The sequence below is a fragment of the Bactrocera dorsalis genome, chromosome 1 (assembly GCF_023373825.1).
Source record: "Bactrocera dorsalis isolate Fly_Bdor chromosome 1, ASM2337382v1, whole genome shotgun sequence".
In the NCBI taxonomy this organism is placed as follows: Eukaryota; Metazoa; Arthropoda; class Insecta; order Diptera; family Tephritidae; genus Bactrocera; species Bactrocera dorsalis.
The window spans coordinates 85997099-86019976 of NC_064303.1; the positions used below are offsets into that span (position 1 = coordinate 85997099).

At 38.7% G+C, this 22878-nt stretch overlaps 1 protein-coding gene across 2 annotated transcripts in view; it reads left to right on the forward strand.

Annotated features, from left to right (window-relative positions):
• Positions 1 to 22878, forward strand: part of LOC105223870 (transcription factor hamlet) — an 87694-nt gene that overhangs the window by 30508 nt on the left and 34308 nt on the right. The window contains exons 1-2 of one of the 2 annotated variants that reach the window (XM_049462350.1): positions 7356 to 7557; positions 15216 to 15931. In XM_049462350.1, the coding sequence (XP_049318307.1) occupies positions 7530 to 7557; positions 15216 to 15931 (744 nt within the window). In that variant the 5' untranslated portion in view covers positions 7356 to 7529. Of the gene's footprint in view, positions 1 to 7355; positions 7558 to 15215; positions 15932 to 22878 lie in introns of those variants that run through there. The other variant, XM_049462342.1, reaches the window with a different exon arrangement.

Genomic DNA, 22878 nt, shown 5'->3' on the forward strand with positions numbered 1-22878 from the left:
TCCATGTTTTATGTAATTATTTATTTCGGTTACATTAAATACATACAATAAATAAGCAGTAAGAACGCACTGAATTCGCGCGTAACCAAATATTTTATATCCTGGCGTGATGAATGAAATTTTTGTATTTTTAGATAATTTTAGATATTTTTTAGTTAAAAGTAGTCAGCTTGAAGGGACACCTCTTTCACCTTAGTCGGGTTCAAAGCCACCTAAAACCTCTGTTGTGCTGTGGATCCGGCACCGGGCCGCAGTGCGTTTCCACACTGAACTGAATTTTCAATTCTACCTGCCTCTAGGTTTATCCACAGTCACTAGGAGTCTCCCTAAAGATCCAAACCCAATGAGCAGATTAGAGTGAACCCCAAGGAATAACTGCTCCCCGTGGTATCAGGTTTGAGTCTCCAGTCAGATCTGGTAGCTTTTGCTACTATCAGTAGAGCACCCATTAAACTCAAGGACTTGTGACATTTGTCGCTTGAACTTCAAATGTCTTTTCATTTGAAGGAATCTCGTTCAAAGTTTAAGCTGATTATTATAGCACCATTTCCGACAATACTATGCTGAAATTTCGAGACAAGCCAAATAACGGACATAGTGTATATTGGATTTTAGTCGTCTCTTACTATATGCATACCCTACCATAGTCGAATCCTATACCCTGCTCGCTAGGGAACCCGGTAGGAAACGTCGGTTACCCTACAATATAAATACTAAGATTGATCAACATGACGAGCTGAGTCCACTTAGACAGGTTCGTCTGTCTGTATACACGCGAACTACTCCCTCAGTTTTTGATATATTGATCTGAAATTAGGCCCTTTTTCCTCAAGAAGCTTATCATTTGTCGGAACCGCTGATATCGGGCCAATATAATATATGGATGGCATACAAACTGAATGATTCAGATCGAAAGCTGAATCTTTTCAGAACAAGCATATTTTTTTCAAAGTTACGGCTTGGAGGAAGATTGGTGGAGCTATATATTGTCAGGAATTCTGGTTAAGCACTGTTTAACCTCGTTATCAATGGAAACGAGTAACTTTGTGATAAGACTAGTATGGGTACCAGTCCTTAGGTACCCTAGCTCTGTTATCAGTAGAATGGGAACAGGTCGGTGATCCTCTTTTATAATATGTTTTACTACAGGATAGCTGGGTTTCGCGATAAATTGGCCAGCGCTGGGATACCATTGGTATATGCGCTATCGCAAGATCCTTTGGATCATAAGAGATCCAGTGAGCTCTTTGCCATTAGTAAAGCTAGTCTCTCCCTAGTTGTGGGATTCCTATGCTGTAAGGTTGAATATCTTACCGGACGCTAACTGCAGAAGCTGTATGGAACAAAACGAGATGGAAACATCTATACACTTTCTGCTTGATTATTCCACGGTTGGGGTGTCAGAAGTGTCGGTCTATATGACTTAACTGATGCATATAGAAATTAAAGACTTGGGTAAATTTGTAGTGGTCACAACGCGCTTTTCTTACTTATAAGATAGAACTCCAGAGCTTCCTTTTTAAGGCTTCACAAAGAACTGCATATAACTAGTAGTCCAATTGCGATCTCTGTATGCCCAACTAACTGAGCCTTACTTAGTTATAACTTTAATTAGTGATATTTAATATTTTTAAAACCATCATTTGTCGAAAGTTTTATTTCACGAACATTGGCTGGAATGTATTTCACATTTCACTTTAATTCTAGACGAGCATATTAAAATTCTTTCCACATTCTACTGGGATGTTTGAAGAACATTATTTTTGAGAGTGCAAGTCTTTCAATTCAAGTTTTAATATTATACTACTCATACTTTATTTGCTTCCAATAAATTTAATTTAATGCACAATTTTCAAATAAGCAGCAAATTGTTATTCAATAAATGTAAGAATTTCGACTTTCTAACTTAAAATTATATTTCTAGTCTTCAAAAAAGCCTAAATTTTAGCATCGATGGAATTACCGGATTAAATATGAAAGGAGAAAAATTTAAAAGACAATTGTGCTAATTTCATTTAGATATTTCGTTCTTTGCTCGTCTTTGTTACTGAATAACGACTGTTATATTTGAGTTGCCATGCAGCCATTTTGTTTTTCACCGAAGTACCTCCCATTGCTTGAATGTCTTTATCTAATGCCTTAATATTTATACTCGCCTTTTGTCTGTTTGTTTGTGCTCATATAGAATGGTATAGAATGGATGCTTTCACATCCTCTGCTGCTTGCTCTCGAGTTGTATACATCTCATGCTGTGCAGATTTGTGCTATTTACTCACGTTGGCATTGAGGGTACAGATGATACATATATAGGGTGATCCATTTTGAAGTCCCTACTTTTTTTTAAAGAAAAACACAGGTATTTCCAATTTAATTGGGTATGTTTATTATCACCCAAGAAACATTCTTTGACATTTATGTTTTAAAGATTATTTTTTTGAAATGTTGGACGCGGATACGTCTCTAACGGTCCATCCATGATATTTTTATCCAAGGTCTGCATCGAAGTGTGATTGTCCGCATAGACTATAAGCTTTACATATCCCTACAGGAAAAAGTCTAACGGTGAGATATCACACGATCTTGGTGGCCAATCGACCGGCCCAAAACGTGAAATCACCGAAATAATCTCTCAATAAATTCATAGATCGATGCGATGTTTGGGAAGTCTTGTTAAAACCAAATGCCGCAGAAATTACGAGCTTCAATTTGAGGAAACAAATAGTTGATTATTATGACGCGATAACAGTCACTATTCTTCAATATGGACCGATGATTCCACCGACCTACAAACCACGCCAAATCGTTGTTTTTTCTAGATGAAATGGCAGCTCTACATGTTGCTTTTTGTCCTAAATGCGGCAATATTGCTTATTTACAAACCCATTGAACTGGGACTCAACGCTGAACAAAATTTGGCTCCAAAACGTCAGATCTTCTTGGAATTTTCCAAGAGCCCATAGAGCGAAGCGATGTCGCTATGAACGGTTGAGCGGCTTCAGTTCTTGCATAAGCTGTATTTTGTACGCATTCAATTTAAGATCTCAACGTAAAATACGTCAAGTCGTTTCATACGTCAGTCCGAGTTGCCCGAGTTGCTGCGAACAGCGCCGAATCGACTCTCCACTGTCTTCGTGAATGCTCTTAGCTGCGGCTGCTATATTTTCTTCACTGCGTTCTCGACGTGGTCTATTCGGTCGAATATTATCCAATAATGAATGCTGCTGATGGGTGATAGTACCCTCAGTATTCAGTACCGTAAATTGAGAGAAGCGAGCGAAACACATTCTTTACAGATCGTGAATTTTTGTAATAAAATTGAACGATTTATAAACGTTGTTCAGGCGTAAGTCTTTCTATGATAAAATACCAAAAATACTGAAAATACTGACGCGGCTCAGGCGTGATCCATCCATACAAAAGATCCCTTACAAGAACTTGATTTTGGGCGACCAGTACATAGTGCTATTGTGGCTCAATCTGAACAATTTTTTCGGAGATGCAGCCGTCAGGATCTTAGCCCCTTATCACTAAGGGATGCCAAATCTGATCAACTTCTCACTAATATGACAAAATTAGAATAAGTGAAAGCAGAGTTGAATATTTTCTTAATTGAAATTTGTCTCGTCGTAACGTTGACTTTTTCAATTTATTCTCTGACTCCCAATCCACGTGCTGGGTGATTAGCATTTTTTTTTTTAAGATTTTTGCTGTTGAAAACAATTAATATACACTATAAGTGAGTTATTCCATGTTCAATTGATAAAAAACGCCATTTTTGTATTCTTTGAAAGACGGAAGTGGACACTGCATTGTTTTTGAAGTTATTAAAGATGTCGGTCAAGAGGCGACCTTAGGATCATCTCATGTTATCAGCTATTGGGAAAGTAGAGTAAAAAAAGATTAAGTTAGATTAGGCTAGGTTAGGTCGATCCTAACAGAAATTTCTCTTGCACAGCTTAGAACGCCGGTTCTATATAAGTAGTAGATCATAAAAACTTTATGAATAAACAAAGCGCTTTGAGTCTACCAAAAATTTGTTGAGACGGCTAAAGTCAATTTCGGCTAGTGCTCCTGGTTTGACAAAGGTAAGACAGGCGAGATGCTCCAGTTTTAGTCTTTCAGAGTTCTGACAATGAAGGAGGAAGGGTCTGAAAATTTCCACCTTTCTCCATATAACTTTAACAACTAGCGTCTGACATAATTTCTAGCCCTACCGCATGAATGTCCAGTAAAAACCTCTACGATTACGGGAAGAGGAACTTTGCTAATGGCAAGTGGTTACTAATAAGATCAACAATATGCTTTGAAATTCTTTTAAAGAGACCATTGCATTGTCCATCAAACTCAAAGTAATTTTCTTCTAAACTGAAATATTAAATTAGTTTTTGAACTAATTTTTGAACTATGAAATTGTCTTTTCATGGAAAGTTATTTACTGATAATCTTCTAGTATTTAAGTCTAGAGACATATGTATGTATGTACAAAAATCCATTTCAAATTGGCTTCTACCTTTTTTAGCTATAAAATTTGTGGGCGGTATTTTTTTCTTGGGCTTGAGGGCAAATTAATATTATATGGCTTTTGTAAACATTGTCAACAAGCTGAAAAGTTAAATTGACTTGCTTAACAACACAATGAGACTCTTCAAAATCAAATCTCATTCATTGCCAACCGCATGCTCGTTTTAATGCGCGGCCAACTCGTCTCCGCGCCACAAATCCAATCAGAAACGGATGAACAACGGCAACGAGCATGGGGAAAACCATATTCGAATTGAATATGCTGCTGGAAAGCCTTACGTAATATGCATTTATAAATATGCATATGTGCATTTGTATGTGTAGATAAGTACTCGTATATGTCAGCAGATAAAATTATTTGTGTAAGCAGATTTCAGAATATACTATTTGATAGCAGTACGTGCATATATGTATGTACATATGTATATTACACACTCGCATATCGAAACTTATGTATTATACAAGTATATTCATACTAAATAGATATGTATATGTACATACTTATTTACAAATATGTTTATGTATACATATGTACATTATGCCCACCTGCAAGCGAAAGCTGTCTATAACGAGCAATGAGAGAGCGCGCTCATCCTTGAGCGTATCATCCCAGGCAACCATATCCGTATCCGCAACTCCAACTCTACAGTCTTGCACCGCACACACACACTCACACGCACATGTGCTGCCACAATTGCCGCAATCGGCTGGCCGTAGTATTGCAATTGCATGAGTTCTAGTTTTCGTATTGGAATTCGTATCCTGCGCACCGAGCGCTGCCCATTCATCCTCGGCGCGGCAAACCGAAGCCGTTGACGGCGACGTCGTAGCTACTATCTCGCCGTCGCCGTTGCCGTTGCGGCATATTTGCCAAGTTGGCATTCATTCGCAAACGTTCACTCGCCGCAGGCACGACGATTTCCCAATTCGAACGGTTGTTGTGGCGTTCCGTGCCGTGCGCTTTGTTGCTGTCGTCGTCGTCGCCGTAGCGAACAGCCAGCGTGCGTGTGTGTGCGCTGTCGCCGTTGTCAGCGTCGCGCCGCTACACGCGCCTTGTTTTTGTTGTTGTCGTACGTTGTGTTGCCATCATTTTCGTGGTTATTGTGGATGCAACATTTCGTTATTGTTGTTGTCGCGTATTTATTTTTGATTTGATAATTGTAAATATGTTGCGATAGTTGTTGCTACAGCTGTGCGCTGTCTTTTGACTCGTGTGTGTGTGTGTGTGTGTGTCTGCATGGCTGTGTGTTTGCGTTCATCCCCTGCTGTTTGCGGATACGAGATGCAGATAGTCATCGCAACGAGACACGCTGATGCTACCACCAACCATTGACGAGCAACAACGCCGCTTTGCACAAACACACACAGACATATTCTATAAATAAACAACAACAAAAAGACACAGAGCACACATATGCCACCCTTCTTCAATCCCTACAGGCAGCTCGATCACTCATACACATACAAGCGTAGAGCCATACAGACACGTACACTTAGTAAATATTTAGTCATCAGCCACAACATCCTCATAGCACATCCCGGTTCATCCCCGTTAAGCCACTGCACCGCTAACTGTAACTGCGCTAGCGACGCGCATTGAAGCAACGCCGACCGAACGAACACATCCCAGCTCGAACATCCGTTTGTAGCATCCCAAACCAATTCAAATATTAAAACGTTCATTCGCCTTGGGTGTTGATGTGTCTGCGTGGTCGTGGACGTGTTCGTATCCGTTTGCAGCATTTCGTTTTGCTTTGGTTTGATTTAGTCTTGCGGAGACAACCGGCAGACAGACAACTCACACAGACCACTCAGCGCTCGCAGGCTCTGCGATTTTCACTGCTCATACGCGCATTCGTCTTTGACAAGCGGTACGCACGATTGACTAACTAACTTCGGGGTTCGCAGTTAGTACGAGTTAGTGCTCGAGCGTTTTTGACATATTTGTGAACTCTTGAAGAAGTCGTGCTTGACGCGTACGCACTCGGTGCTAGTGTAACTGTGAAAAGTTGAAATTAAAAAAAAAAACTGAAAAATTATTGTTTTCAAGGACGTCATGATATTTTAAATATTTTTGTGGAATTTATAGCAAAAAATCTGTTTAATTTCGTGCCATTTCGTTGAAAAGCAGCTTGCGGTTTTAAATTAATCAATTACTGACTGGATAATTACAAGTGCGTCTGTGACTTCCTCACAGCTGTTGTGCCAAGTGGTCGCCTGAAAGTGCTGGCGTACCAAGAATTTCGATTAAAAAAAGCAAATATTAAATTATATTTAATTTAGAAAAATATGTGAAAATGAAATTAAATACTTGGAAGTAATGGATAGTAATGGAAAGTGTGGTGTGTGCACAGTGAGATTAACAAATAAGCATAAGAAGTGGAATTTCTAAAAAGACAGCCGAACAAACGGCAAAGTACTGCTGAAATGATATTAAAGTAGTCAAATTATAATTACCAATACATATGCAATTACATACTACATATGAATTACAAAAACTGAAGCATGCTTAAATCGTGTTTTTATATGCGACTAATTTAAAAAAATAATTTTTGAAGAATTTAATTAATTATAAAATTAAAAAATTAATTAATAATTAGTGCTAATTAATTACATAATTATAATTTAAAAATTAAAAAAAAAAAATAAAAAGAAAAATTAAATGAAAAATAATAATTTTCAAAACATTTAAGCAATTAACGCTAAAAAAGTTCCCCAATACATGCTGGTACCTCTTAAGGTTAACTAAAAATATAAATATGTATTGTAAACACAAATTACTTATAATTGAATTATAATTATAATTTAGGCAACAATAAAATTGAGCACGGCATAAATTTATTAAATTCGCCTAGAAGTTATCAGTGCTCAACTCAAGTTGCAGTCGCCGTCGGCACATGCAGTGTCCTCACATGAATGCTTAAACTAAATAAAAAGTAACAAATACTTAATTTAACTACAGAAGTTATAAAAACCAAACATTTGGGATTTCAACGCGCGGCTTGAATATGATTTTCGATCGCTATGCTGTATCAGGTACGGTTACAACAAAAAACACTATTTTTTCTCAGCATTAAAAGTAATTGATTACTAACTAATGGTTGTAATGTGTGGGTAATGCGGCGAGCATAACTGAATTTAGTTAAATTTTATAATTTTTTTTTTTATTTTTTTACAATTAATGGTAATGGTATTTTTATTTTTTTTTACAATTAATGAGGATGAAATTTGCACTCAGCCTTTAAAACAGTGCACTTTTCTCTCTGTATATATCCGAACTAGTCAATTAGTGTTTGAGATATATATCGCCGAAACTTTACACACGATCTTTTTTCCAAAGAAGAAGTTGTGTCGAAACTGTCGATACGGGATCACTATACCATATATCTACCATACAAACTGAACAGTGGAAGTCAAGTTAAATAGGAAAACTTTTTCATAACATGAAATATCTCCAAAAAATTTGGTATATGTTAATGCCGATGATCACGATCGATTTATTCATATCGGATGCTTGTAGCATATAGCTGCCATACAAACTTAATTTATTGTATGGAAAGTCTTTTTAGCCCAATATTCAAAGAAATTTTCAGGATTGGATCACTGTACGTTAAGCGCTCGTATAATGCCTACGCACTAAAGTCTTAACTCTAGCTGCTTTAGCTTGTACTTGGATCCCCGTGAGGCATTACTTCGTAGATCCAAGCTTGGCAAGAATGCCTCTTCACAAACTCCCTGCGGGATTAATCAACTCGTCGTAAGCTTCTTCGCTGCCGTTCTCATATCCTGAGTTCTTGGATCGCTATTGTGACCCACTCATTCATTTTTGCCCATACCAGCTTTGTTTGCAGCATGTGACTTATAATGTTGTCGGGCAACGTCATACTTTGGTTTATTATTCGTTCGATGGTTTATATACATATCTCGATCCGGAGAAAAAGGTATGCTCGGGGTTTTCATCGGCGCTGCTGCAGAATGTACACTTTGTGTCGTTATCGTAACCTATAGACTTTTGATAGGCTCTAATTAGCTCTTAGGCTTTAAAACCGGCGACATAAGACCAGATATTCCACTGTGCGCTTCATGTGAGACCGTTCTAAATGCACAGGCCACTCTAATGGCGTATAACCTGGACACTGTCTTTGCGTTGTTGTCATTTGTTTTTTGGCGCTATCATATAGGAGCCGCGTAAATAATGTTGACTGCCTGACTTTAGCTAGTAAGGATTTCTTACTTTGGCTAAGGCCACCAGTGTTAGCCATTATTCTTGACAGGGCCGTTATCACTGTAGCTGCCTTGCCACAGGCTTTTCAACATACTTATGGTTTGAAATTCAATCTTGTATCGATCATAACGCCAAGGTATCTGAGAGAGTTACGCGTTGCAACGTTGTATATATACTTTTTTATTTATGAAGTGTGTTATAACTTCGGTTGCCTCGGTTTTTCTTAATTTTACTGATTACTGTTTCATTTATTCTTACTCTGAAATTACGAAATAAATGAAAATTCGCCGACTTAAAACGAACAAACATTTGTGTTATAATAATTCATGCAGTACTACGGAACAGATGCATATTTGAGCCCTTGATTTTGAAAGTGGTATAAGTCAAAAATTTTAAAAACCTACTTTATCAGCTATTACTTATCAAATCTTAATAAAATAACATAGTTTGAAGAGATTAGCAGCATGCCATGCAAATTAACTCTTTAAAATGTGTTTATTTTTTAGTTCTTAACTGAAATACAGATATTGTTCGTTTTGATAGTGGTATAAGTCAGAGTGTTTAGAAAGTAATTTTGTCATGTCTTCAGATAGTGGTTCAGGTATGATGAAGTAAAACTTTTAATGTAAAAACTTACTATTTAAAGTTAATTGTAGACATTTTACGGCGAATAAATATAAGTAATACTCCCAAGAAATGGAAACGAATAAGAATGATATCGTCTTCTGATGAATCAGCTCATAGTTTAAAAGCGAATTCGGAACCCTTACAAATGGAAGGAAGCAAAATGAAATCAAGAAAGAGGACACGCAATCAACAGAATTATGCACAAAATATAAGAAAAATGAAGAGAAATCGTGGAGAGGAATATGAAACAAAAAACTCTAAGCCCGTGAGTGCTAAAGTTTTCGAAAATATAGATGGTCTTTGTTCCAAAAAGTGTTTAAATGGAATCGGATATGAAGACAGGAAAGCTAATTTTGATTATTTTTGGAATTTAGCTAGTTTCGAAAAGCAGAATATGTTTCTGTATGGTTTGATTAGAAAACAATCAATAAAACAAAAACGCCCCAGAAATCACAAAGGATATATGAGAAAATGGAGTCTTAAATTTCATCTATATGTATGTATGAGTTCGGAAGTTTCTGTTTGCAAAACTTTTTTTGAATACTTTCAAAATATCTAACGGAAGATTAAGCCGTGCTTTAAATTCTGAAACATCTGGAATGGATGGTCGTGGCAAAATGCCTAGTTCATTTAGAAAAACAGATGAAGAAAAAATTAAAGTAGTACGCGATCATATTCTGAGTTTTCCAGCATGTGAGAGCCATTACACGCGATCACATCACACTTCAGGTCGAAAGTCTCTGTTCTGACTAAGATATTCGAAAAATGTAAAGGCTATATGTGGAAAAATATGATGAAAATAATACATAATGTTTAAAGGAGTGGTCTTATAGAAAAATATTTAATACTGAGTTCAACCTAAATTTTCATTTCCTCGTAAAGATACGTGCCAAAAGTGTGATTCGATAAAACTAAAAATTGAAGCATCCAGTAATGAAGACGAGAAGTTGCATCTTATGGAAATTCATGATTCACAACTTAAAAGAACCGAACTGGCTAGAAAAAGTTTAACAGATGACATACAAAAAATAAAAGATAACCCGAGTGAAAATTACGGATTCACATTTGACCTACAGAAAGCGCTTCCTTACCCAAAACTTTCTGTTTCGGTAGCTTACTATAAGCGCAACATGTATGTATACAATTTAGGGTTTCATAATTTCCACAATGGAAATGCTAAAATGTATGCATGGGATTAATCAATCGCCTCAAGAGGATCACAGGAAGTTGCGTCCTGCATCTTAAAGCACATTCGGGACATTACCACTCAAAAGCATATAACAGCTTACAGTGATGCTTGCTCACTCTCACCTGAAAAAGGCAGACCTAGAATATACGGAAATATTGATTTACTTCCATTATACACAACTATTAGACCAATAACAAAAGAAAAACGTAAAGATATGATGGATCTACTACCCTATATTCCCCCAATTTTTCACAAACACTTTATTTCCTTAAATACTACTGAATAATTTACTTAGTCACAATGAAATGAGTTTGAATAAAATGTTAATTACTAATAAAATTGTTTCATTGGTGGCATAAGTCATTTATAAAGTCATGCAGTTAATTTTGAAATTGGTACAAGTCATTTAAACCTTTCAAAACCACATTTTCTTTTAAAAATGGCTATAAATTTCATAATCATAATAAATACTTGTTCGTTAGGACCACTTTACTGTCGAAAAATCATAACCCATAATGCAAGAATATTTTTTAATCCTTTAAAATGCAAAACTCTAAATATCTCGAAACAAAAAAAATATGACTTATACCACTTTCAAAATCATGGGCACATTTATAGCAATATTTTCTTTGTGATTGCAATTCTTCAAACAAAAGAGCGTTGGAAAATTGTGTCTTCCAAATCTGATTTTTATATTATTTAAGTATGACCTGTAAATAAATTTACAAACAGAGAAGAAACTAAGGAAATTGGGTACTTGGTTCTTCGTCCAAAATCTCTCTCATCCCTTTCGACTCTTAATAAACCAGTTATATAATACTCTCCGTGCGGTGTGTGGAAACCGAATTTATATTCGCTCAATAACTGTCAATAGAACAACATTTTTCAAAACGATTTCCGAAGATTTGTGGACCTTAATAAAAACAATAAATCTATTTAGGGTTAGATAAATGGGCTAATTTTTCGTTTGACCTCGAAGAATCCCACTTGAACAAGCCGTTTTGATAGTTTTAGCTAAGCTATATAATTCTAGCGCATTCGACTTATTTCTCAAATTTTCTAATAAAATAAAAACAACAAAAAATTTCAAAATATTTTAGATTTCACTGAGATATTTCTCCACTATTATTGGTTATTTAAAGATTGTTATATAACCCGATATCCTTAACAAAAACAATAGTAATCTCAAAGAAGGCGTCCTAATTCAATAGAAATATTGACAGCATAGAAAACTAAATACCAGCTTGGGTCACTTGGTTCATGACTGACTTGGACTTCAAAGTTCCAGACTAAAACCATTTTCCTTGCACATAGTCAGAAGTCACACTTGTAGTTGTGCGATGCTGTGAGATCCTTCAGATAAGCGAGTATTTGCTTACAACTCCTATTTTACTACAACCTTTGTGCAACACTATTTACACCAACTCACACACACATGCATATATATGTATTTGCTTTTGGCGTGCGCTCATGTAATTTGACATGCGGATGTGAATCCTTGAGATAAGCGCAATGCAAATTTGCGGTCGGCACTCATTGTTCGGCGCAACTGGTGAAGGATTTCACACTTAGCGGCGTAGTTTAGAGACAAACCGGCTAAAGCGCCGCGTATGCGGCAACAAATGCCCAACTTTGAACTAATATATAATATAATTGTTGTTGGTTTTTTTATAGATTGTTTGGCTGATTATTTAGTTTTGGCTTGCGGTTATTTGCGTAGCGAACTAAATGGCGTTACAAGGTGCGCGCGGCCACACACATGCCGTGTACAGTTATAGATGCAGCCGGAAATGTGTGTGGTCCAACACACGGCGGAAGGCGGAATGCTTGGAATGGGCGCAATTTAGTTAAGATCAAACAGATAACAAGATGTGTTAGATAATAAGGTAGTTTGCATTAGTAACTTCGAATTGGAACTCTAATGATTCGGACGCCCGTACATTTGGCGATAAGAGCAGGTAAAACTTTAGGAGGTTAAAGCTTTACAGACTCGGTCTCAATCTCCACTTTTTTGTAAGAATTTTTAGCATTATACTAACGGAGTTGGTGTAAGTCTCTTCACAGCAACTTTGTTAACACACTTCCTGCCGAAAAATGCGTTTTTCGTATGAACCTCTCGTGAAGTCGCATTGCTAAAAATATCTAATTTTTTTAACACAAATCCACAACCACCAAGTGCTAAGTAAGCTTCTTCCTTCGCTATCCTATGTCCTATGTGTATATGCGCGTACTAGTTAGTTTTTGCGATATCGAACTGAAATTTTGCACACATCCGTTTCTTTTTAAGAAGCTACTCATTTGTCGGAACCGTCGATATCGGACTAATATATCATATAGCTGTCATACAAACTTACCAACCAAACTCTAGTCCTTCTATGAAAAACTTTTTCAACTGACGAGATATCTGCACTAAGTTCGTCATAGACTATAGTTGTAGTCAAAGCTATAATATACAAAGAAATTATTCAGATCTGACCACTATATCATATAGCTGTCATACAAACTGAACGATCAAAATGAAGTTCTTGTATGGAAAACTTTTTTATTTGAGAAGATATCTTCACGAAATTTGGCGTAAATTATTAACCAGAGCAACGGTACAATCTCCAATAAAAATTCCTTAGATCGAAGAACTATAGCATATAGCTACCATACAAACTGAAAGAGCAAAATCCGAATACAGTTCTATTTATACCCTTTTATGGTATAAAAAATGCAACAGTTTTGTCGTGTTTTTATTGCAACTGGAGATAATGTCTCCATACTTGAATTAAACGCCTCTAAAATTAAAAGCATTATGTTCTGGTTTTATTAAACAAACTACGTGAGCATGTACCATAGACAGATACAATGTCAAGTCGAATATATCGCTTATCTGAATATGTGTTTGTTTATTTTGTCAGTGCTATATATTTATACACGATTATCTGAATGACTCTTCCGATATCGGATCGCGCCTGTCAAACGGTTTGTTTATTTGTGTATTGACTGCCTTTTCATCGCCTTCTTCTTCACATATCATATTCTATTTTGCAAGTACTTTGTAGTTGTTCTGTGTTGTGCTGTCTTTTGGCTCTTCAGAAACGCTGAGATTGCGAAACTTCTCACTTTGGCTCGTTAACAACTTTGTTGCCGCATTGTTTGTTGTTACTGTAATTATTGTCAACGAAAAATCGCTGACAACGATGACACATCGCCAAACATGTACTGTTGTTTTTAATATATATGTATGTATAAATACGTGTGTACGCCGCTAAAGAGATCCACCAGAAGAGATAATGCCAGTCCTGCCTATTGACTTGATGTCACATCGGTGACAATGCTGCCGTTTAAATAGACATACATATGTATCTATTTAAGCAAACACACAGCCACACACACACACATACATGCATATAAGTGCCGTTTTGTGCCGTCAAGAAGCCACTTGGCCTTAACTAATCTCTATCTTGTCTCTGGTACAAAGTAAATTGGAGTATTCACGCCGTACATTTCATAATTATTTACAGTTGTTTGACACCACAAATTAGTTATGTACGTTTATAGATACCGTTGTATTTCGGTTGACCAAATTTGTTTGATTAATTTATAATATTTGTATCTTATCTGAAGTTTGAAAGCAACGATAGCACGAAGTGAAAATAGAATTCTTCGATGATTCAATGGAAGACATGCAATTGAAGAGCCTTTCGAAATGTTCAAATTTAGATTGATAAGCACAGTCTAAAGACACTAAGGAAAGTTAATATGTTTTGTTTTTGCATTTCGAAGTTCATAGTAGTATTCAGCGCTTGACATTGCAAAGTCGACTTCTTCTTAGATCACGTGATCGCAAAGTTTATTCGTTGTTATAATAATTGACAATTTAAATTAGAGAACAATCCTTCGATCAGGCACTAGTTTTTCGTGTTTTCGAAAAGTTGTGCGAATTTCATTGAAATCTATCGAGCGGTTTTCGAGTTTCGGTGGGCATCAATACAAAACCGCCGTTTTGAGAGAAGCGCAATTAAAAGTTTACTGCTGCTAGCTACCTGCTCTCGGACATTTTGTGCTCAAAAGACAGTCCAAAAGATATTGATTAAATCAAGAATAAACCTAAGAGCCGATATTTTGATCTGGATCGTATTTCAGGACTATAAACCTTTCTTTTTGCTATGAGCACTAATTCGAATTTCCAATATGAACAATATTTTCAGAATATATACATATTTATAATAATATTTATATTTATAATTTATAATTCTCACTGCAAGGGCCTTAGTGGAAAAAACTCTACATCGATTTTGAGGTCTGACGTCATAGTTGGTCATTTATAATTCTGATTAGTCCTACAAGATCCTGAATACTTTTGAGTATGAAACTCGACTTAATAACGAGTCTTTCGAAAGAATCGACGGTATTCGACGGTATTCGATTCTTTCGAAAATCCAGTTTTATAGCATCGTTGCTGTCCAACGCTTTAAATGGACACATATATGGATTGAAGACATTTGAAAATATGATTAAAAGATAAATGTTTCAATAAACAAAAGTCTTCTCAATTATACGGCTATCATTATCACGACTATTTCAGTATTATCAACCACATCTATCATAAAATCTCTGTGTATCGCTATCTAACTCCAGCGTTTCCTTCTCTACTTTCTTTTACAGGCAATAGTGGCGACGAGTACGAAGCGGCGGCAGTGCGACACCTCAATTTTGTGCCATTCTCCAATCACCACTTCAATCACCAACTCCCCCTGCAGCATCACCTCCACCAACAACAAACACACCTGCCAACGACACCACTGACAGCGAGCACCGCACAACCGTCGTTGAATTACGAACGCGGCGAACACAAGCGCGAGAGCGGTGACCTAAACGTCGCTAATGTCAACGCCAGCGCCAACGTCAACGCCAATACAATTTTACAAAACGGCCACAATAGTGCGGCGTCATACGATTTGGAAGCATCGCCACTTTATGCGACACCTATTGGGGCGGCATATCACAATCATCAACAGCAGCAGCAACACAATCACAATAACAACAAACAAGGCATTAACTTGCAGTCACCACAACAAAACCAACAACACCTGCCGACACAAACCCTCGCAGCAGCGGCAGCCGCCACGTCCGCAACAACGCCCGCCTCAGCGTCCGGTACAGCGCATCCAATGTACAACTCATTCTTTGGCAGTAAAGCGCACGCGGAAGACTTCTTCACGCAGCTGGCGCGTTTGCGTGGACGCGACGATTCCGTAAATGGTTTGGATATACAGGAGCGCGGCGTCTACGCGAAGGTGCGGCTCAGCCGCGGTACGCGTTACGGCCCATTTGTGGTGAAGCTGTGCAGCGAGCCGACGGCGCCCAGCCTGGCTTGGGAGGTAAGTGCTACTGCATGTATGCATGTGTGTGCGATATCAAGACGCAGCTGACGCTGATTAATTTAGTTTAGTGGGAAAACGCAGCGATTTTATTCGAATTTTGCACTTATTTTTGGGTGAAAATTCGTCGCTGAACACCGTCTGCTTTGTTTTTGTTTGGTTGGTTGACAATTTTCCGTTGCTTAATCCTTTCGCATCTGTGCGAAAATTGCAAATGCGGATCGCATTACCGCCAGCGGTTGCAAATTGCATATATATATACTCGTATGTGCGTGTGTGTGTGGCACTGAAATTTAATCCCATCAAGCGTTACCCAAAATTACCACAGTCCCATTTTGCACATTTCCGAATAATTATTTCGCTCGCATCCTTTTTGGGTGCAAAAATGCGACAAAATCAATGAAAATTAAGTGATCAAGAAAATATTCGATTAAAGCCGACTCAACAGCGCCGAGTTGTTATTGTTATTTTTACTTCTGTTGTTGCACGCATCAGTTGTCAATCAGAAAAGCGGCTGCGAATTGTCACACCGCCTCACCGCTGTGTGACAAGCGGCCCTTGGACTGATAGCATAACCGAGCGCCGAGTCTGCATTGAGATAGCAGCGGATAGGTGAGTGTGAGGAAGCGCGCGCACACAGCAGCAACGGATATGTTTAGGGATGTGCCACAAACCGGAGCTAATTTCCGGCACCCAAATGCGTGTGTGTGTGTGTGGAAAGTAAAGCGACGACAACAGCGTGTGCAAAAAATACGCGCAAATCCACAAAGTGTCCCTCAAATGAGGCTTAAATTCGCCAACGAGCAGATAATACCAATTAGGGTCCGGCATGCAGCATTACGTGCAGACTACAGCACTCGCATCCTGCTCTCCGCACACAGCAACACACACACAAGTGTTGGTTACTACCTCACTTCAGTTATCTTAGCTCCGGTGCTGTTGTCAGGCTGCCTGTCTGTCATCCCATTCATCTGCACTTTTCCTTTCCGTCCGTCCGCTGTGTTCTTCGTTGCTCTGTACGTATGTATGTATGTGGGGCGCTACCGTTTGACAATCCAATCAAATTATCGCGCCTTACGCAGATGAGAACTGCGCTCTGTTCTGTGTGCGCCGAGTTGACAATTGTCAATCATAAAAATTTCTAAGTAAACAATAACAAGAATTCCCAGGTAGTTACATTCAACTCTACTGAGCGGCATTCAACAAGCAAGCCACTCGAGTTGCAGCCTACTCTACATTTTGATCCTCACGCTTTGGTAGACGCTTAGTCGACGTTTCTTTGACATTTACTTCCCTGCTAACTCCGTTTGTTATTTCTCAAAATATTTGCGAAAGCATATGTTTTGCTCAGGATGATCCCAGAATCAACTCGTAGCAGGCGCTTGGAGTTTTTTGATCCAGTTTTTATGAGAATTTAAAAATATATTGTGGCCAGAATCAGTGAGCGCGCTTTAGAGAGAGTATGCTTACATAAAATAATTTTTTCTAAAATTGGTTTACGAGAGCATCAGAGGACTCAGCTAAGGAGCAAAAGGATATTTTAGAAAAGAAATAATGTCTCTATTAGCCTCGAGCGCACAAGTTTTCAAGGCTGTATCTCCGAAACTATTACTCGGGTCAACTTGAAAATGTAGGACAATATTCTACACCTCTAGAATTTGATAAGACAATAAAAACAATCGATTTTTTGGAACCCGGAAGGCCATGTAACCCCATAAGTCTTGCAAAGAAGTAGTTACTTTGAAGCTTCAGTAAAAATTATAAGCGGAGTTGCCCGAAAGTCCCTAAATACCATCGTCTTGAAGAAACTTATTCACTAGAACGTTTCAACAGATTGGATAGGGAAAGGTAAGCTTTTGTTGTTGGTGTCCTAAAGTGTACTTGAAATCAAAAATATCGACCCCAGACTGGATCCTACGAAAGTTGTTGGAAAAACCCAGTTTTCAATAGTAAGGACCTATCCTCTTGAAAAGGTTAGTTTCGTTTAATCTGGTGAATCTCCAGCTTTAATCTGAGCCTTAAAGTGATTTTCATAAAGTGGAAAAATTCAAAAATTTCGTAATAATTTTATTAAACCTAATTAATATAGTATCTAGACAAGTTTAGTAAAGCTTAGTTGTCACAACAATCGTTCCAAGAATCTGCTTGCTACACATTTGCAAAAACATTATCTATAAAGGGTACATAATTCGTATCAAGCCCTTAAACATAGCAAACAATTTGTGAGAAAGCATTTTTCTTCTTAATTCGTCAAATAGTCGGCAGCTCATATAAGTATGTTAGTTCTGAACTAAAACTTTTAGCTGAACAACACTGCCGGCATAGACACTTTAACTCTGCCACAGCCACGGCAGAGACAACTTCCCTTCAAAAGCAAAAAAAAGGTGAAAAACAACACTTCACTGAAACATCATACTGAACAAACAGTGACACACTTTTCCCTTTGCAAACCGATCAGTGACGAGATCGAGCGATCAATTCGGCAGCAGCGCCAGCGCGTCGGCATCGAATTCGTGTGCATGAAACCGCTGGTGTGAACATCGACATACAAATAGTAGATTATCTGGTGCGTGTAAATATTTTTCTTATTGTTGACACACATTTGTAGGGGTTCTATCTCGCATTGTTGTTATTATCTTACCTTTTTTTGGCTTGCGCTTTGTGAAGCCAATTTTCAAAATGTGAAATGTGTATGGATGGAGATAGTGTTCGTTGAAAGTAGAGCAAAATCGAGCTGCAAATGCGCCAGGCAAACAGTAATTGTATTTATACCTTTGCCGTTTCTAATTTGCGACGCCATGCGCCCCATACATTCGCAACGGATTAAACTGATCTTCCGATATTGAGTTGTCAGTTGTCAGTTGTCATCTGCGACTGTGACTGTCTCTTCGGCTGTGTGTTGCTGCTTGCCAATTGTCCTGCTAATCCCTAGAAACCTAATTGCATATGTTGGCAATTTGATTCTTTACCCAAGAAATGTTGTTGTATTTGTTGTCTGGTGGTAGTGTAGATACACTGGTAGCCTTGATGACTATCAGTAAGGGAATCGTAATATTAAAAAAATGTATTTTCAACTGCTTGGTCATTTATATGAAACAATAGAAGTTCACCTTTACTTTTCGTCGACAATCAGCGGTTTCACTAACTTGGAACTGGATCCATGTCAGCATCAGCGTATTGGAAAGTAAAATTAGTTAGTTTAGTAAGCTAGAAAGTCAACACAATCGAGGGAGCATGAAATGGAAGTATTCCTTGGAAAAGATGGACGGTGAGCTTATTTATAGATTGATCCAAACTTTCGGGGAGGGTTGATCAATGAATATATAGTCTGAAACCTTCCATCAGCTTCAGTTTTAGGTTTCTTAACCACTTTAGCGTCATCCAAGCTGAGGTGCCTGCCCTAAAGGTAGCAGTAGATCTACTGCTCCGAAGTACAGCCTCCTTCAGAATGGTGAATAGCCGCTCCGACTGTAGTTTAGCGTTGTTAGCCTTGAGTTCGCTGACTGTGCGCTCAAGACTAGTAAAGGATATTTAGACTTTCTCTATTAGATCTATTATGATTAGACTGTTGGGATGTCTGGCCATAGCGATATTGTTGAAAACTGTAAGGCAGATGAGTTTGCTGGGACAGCTACTACTTCAGTCTCAATAAATGCGAAACGAGATCTCCTACCGCTATGTTGGCATCTTGTAGTTCACTACTTCGTTCGTGATTCTTGCAGTAAGATTGAACATCTTATCGGATGTCAGCTGCGTTAGTTGTTCGGTAGAAAATGAGTCAGAATCATCTCAACGTTTTCTCCTTGAAAGTCGCGCTTTTGACAGAAACGAACCAGGCAAAAACAACTTGGATCTCATATTTTTACGCATCCAGGTGAAATAGCGGGTATAGAAATAAAACATCCAACAGATTTGTGATATGTTCGGGTCGTTTTTGCAGATAGCTGATATTCATCCACAGGAGTCTTTCGTATGACTTCAGAAACAGTCTAAGTGTGGTCTTCCGCCTCGCTGAGTTATCAACCATCTAACATGGCCTAACGTAAACTAGTCAGCGGTACGTTGATCTCATTTTAATACTGTTAACTTCGTTCTTGTTGATCCATTAGATAGATAGATGGATACAGACCGCGACAAGGAGATGGAATTTGTCCCGGTAGCAACTTGGCTTAGCGGATTCCTATTGTATGCTGCCAATGCCGTTTTCTGCCCGCTCTCTCCTCCGTGCGGAACAATTCCTTTATGGTGTGAGGCCCCACCCAATGCACGGTTCTGGCCCCATCATCATGGAAGCTGCCGCAGAGCGATCTAGTCTGTCAGCCTGTTGATTCACTACAAATCTGTTAAGTTGGCTAAATTCGATTTCAACCAATTAGCTCGCTTTGCCGTAGGTAGAAGTCGAGCGAGAAGCTGCCTCTAAGTCTTTATTTAAGCAACTTTGTCAATTGGCATTCATGCCGCCTTTCGGACAGTGCTCGGTTAAAACCTCTATAACTTCGGCGAGACGAAATTTACTGAGAGCAAATATTTGTATGCTTCTCATGCGTTCCACTATAAGTTAAAAGCATTTCGCAGCCTTTCAAGGGCTGAGTCGATCAGTGCTTACCGAGAATCCATGTCAATTGCCTTGTTTTATAGGGTTAATCAGAGATTTCCTGTTGTTGCATCCTGATGCACGATATGGCTGCGACGAAGTTCAAAATTTATAGCAAAAACATGACAGGGTCGACTAATTGCTATGACAAGTTAATACATTAAAGATCTCAGCCGCTGACACTTAATTTACGATGCTACAAATTACATTGTTTCAAATTCTTTTTCATGACCTTGACAATTATCGAACTGCTTAACTGTCACAAAACTTTATAATTAAACCCGAAAAGTCAACTGATTTCCACCAAAAAATCAGCAGCCAATTAAACTCGTTGCTCTAAGTGACATTTATGCTCATCCAAAAGGATTTCACAGCAATCAATTAAACCAACAAACGAGCGGATAAGTAGCCTAACATTAATTATGGGAAGACAGCAATACATGTTTACGCGCGGCACAAAAGACAAGACACACGGGAAGAAGGCACACACAGGCGAAGGAAGACGCAAACGTGTAGGTAAAGAAAGGATAAGAAGGGAGAACAAGAAGCGGCAACAAAACCAACAAAGGTCGACTTGCTAACTAGGGTGTCAAGGCGCAGCGGGACTACGCGGCTACTGGAATTGGTAAACCAAAGATAACTGCGCGACGGGTTGTCTGAGCTGCGGGCCACGTAGCGAGCAGAGCGTTGAGGGAATTGGGATGCGCACACGTTGTTTTGCGGTCACGCACAATTTATCAATTTACAGTTACAATCGTAGTGATAATAGGAGGCTAAGCAAAGGCTTAACTTGAAGTGCATGCCGGTGTGTGTGTGTGTATGGAACCGTTGGAATCAGCATGAAATGATGAGCTGAGCCGCCGTAAATGTGACTATGATGACTCCTTCAACAGTTACCGCTGGCTTTCGGCATTGCTCCCGCCGCGCTGAAGTCTCTTGAGATTACGCGAGCATTTAGTGAATTTACCAAACAATTTAATTTGTAAAGCGACATTTGTCGAGCCACACACCCCCAAGCCGGCAGGCAGCGACCGCTGCGTTTGTGTGCATACAAAATGCAAAAAATATGGAAATCACAAAAAGTCGGAAAAAAATATGAAAACGCGAAAAACACCAGTTTCAACAACAAACAATGTGTTGTACAACAAATCGTCTCGACGCTGCCAGCGTGCAACAAACAATTGGAGTGCAAAATGCGCGCCGCCGTTGCTGCGCGGCCAACAACTGTTAAGTGCACACTCAGCAGCAGCAACAACAAAACCAACAACACACACACAATGTATGCTTGTTGTTTTTTTTTTGTTTGCAACGCACCGAAACTCTTATCTCGCAAGTCATTCGGAAAAACGACGTTTCCACAAAGTGGCACATACGCGTAAGCGCTACAGCGCGCGGACGGACATGTGGATAAACGCGCCTAGCTACGCGCACCACATACAGGCGGCGGCGAGCAAGCAGGCAGGCAGCGCGTAACCGTAACCGCGTGTGCATGAGTACGCGCACACGCTCTGCAAATTGAGCTAACAACTCAATTCTAAGCAAATAAGAATTGACGTCGCTCCGTCGGCCGTCAGCGGCGGGGAGGTGGGCGCACGCAAAAACAAGCTGCCGCACATTAATACACTTGAGTACGAAGCATTTAATGTGCATTTTGTTGTTATTACACTGCTGATTTCCGCGTGCGCCCTTCGACTGTGCTCGGCATTAGCGCGATAGACGCATTTTCGCACTGCTCACTGCACTTCTAATGCTCACCACTGTTTTTTATGCGCCCGATATTTGAGTTAATGACGCACAGCCGTCCGTTGGCGGTCAGATTTTTTCAACATTTTCACTTTTTTTTTTACGCAAACGCGGCTGAATTTGTCATTTAAGGGCCATGTGACACTGTCGTAATTGGCGGGCAATGAGGCGGAAAGGCACGTTGTGGGGCGAGCATTGCATTAATAATCATATATAGTATGTATGTATGTATGTATATACATGTATGTGTGTTTTCAAATTCTTGCTTAGTGCAACCACATCATAAGTATGTGATTTTTGGCTGTAATTGCTGATTTTGATATTGTTTTTAGCGCAGCGGGCGACACTCGATTTGGCCGCGGGAGACGGCATGTTGTTGAGCTTAAGTCGGTTTGCAACAAAAAGATGCTTCGGTGCGTTTGATAGTTGATTTAGTAATATTTGTCAGGATTAAATACAGTTATTTTGCTTTAGAAATTCAGGTGAGAGGATAATAGATCATTATCATTTGTGTTTAAAAGCATTGAGGCGGTCAACTTTAACAATAATCTGTGCAATATTTTTCATCAAATTTTCCAGTCTTCGAAACACTTTTCATAAGCACTCCTTC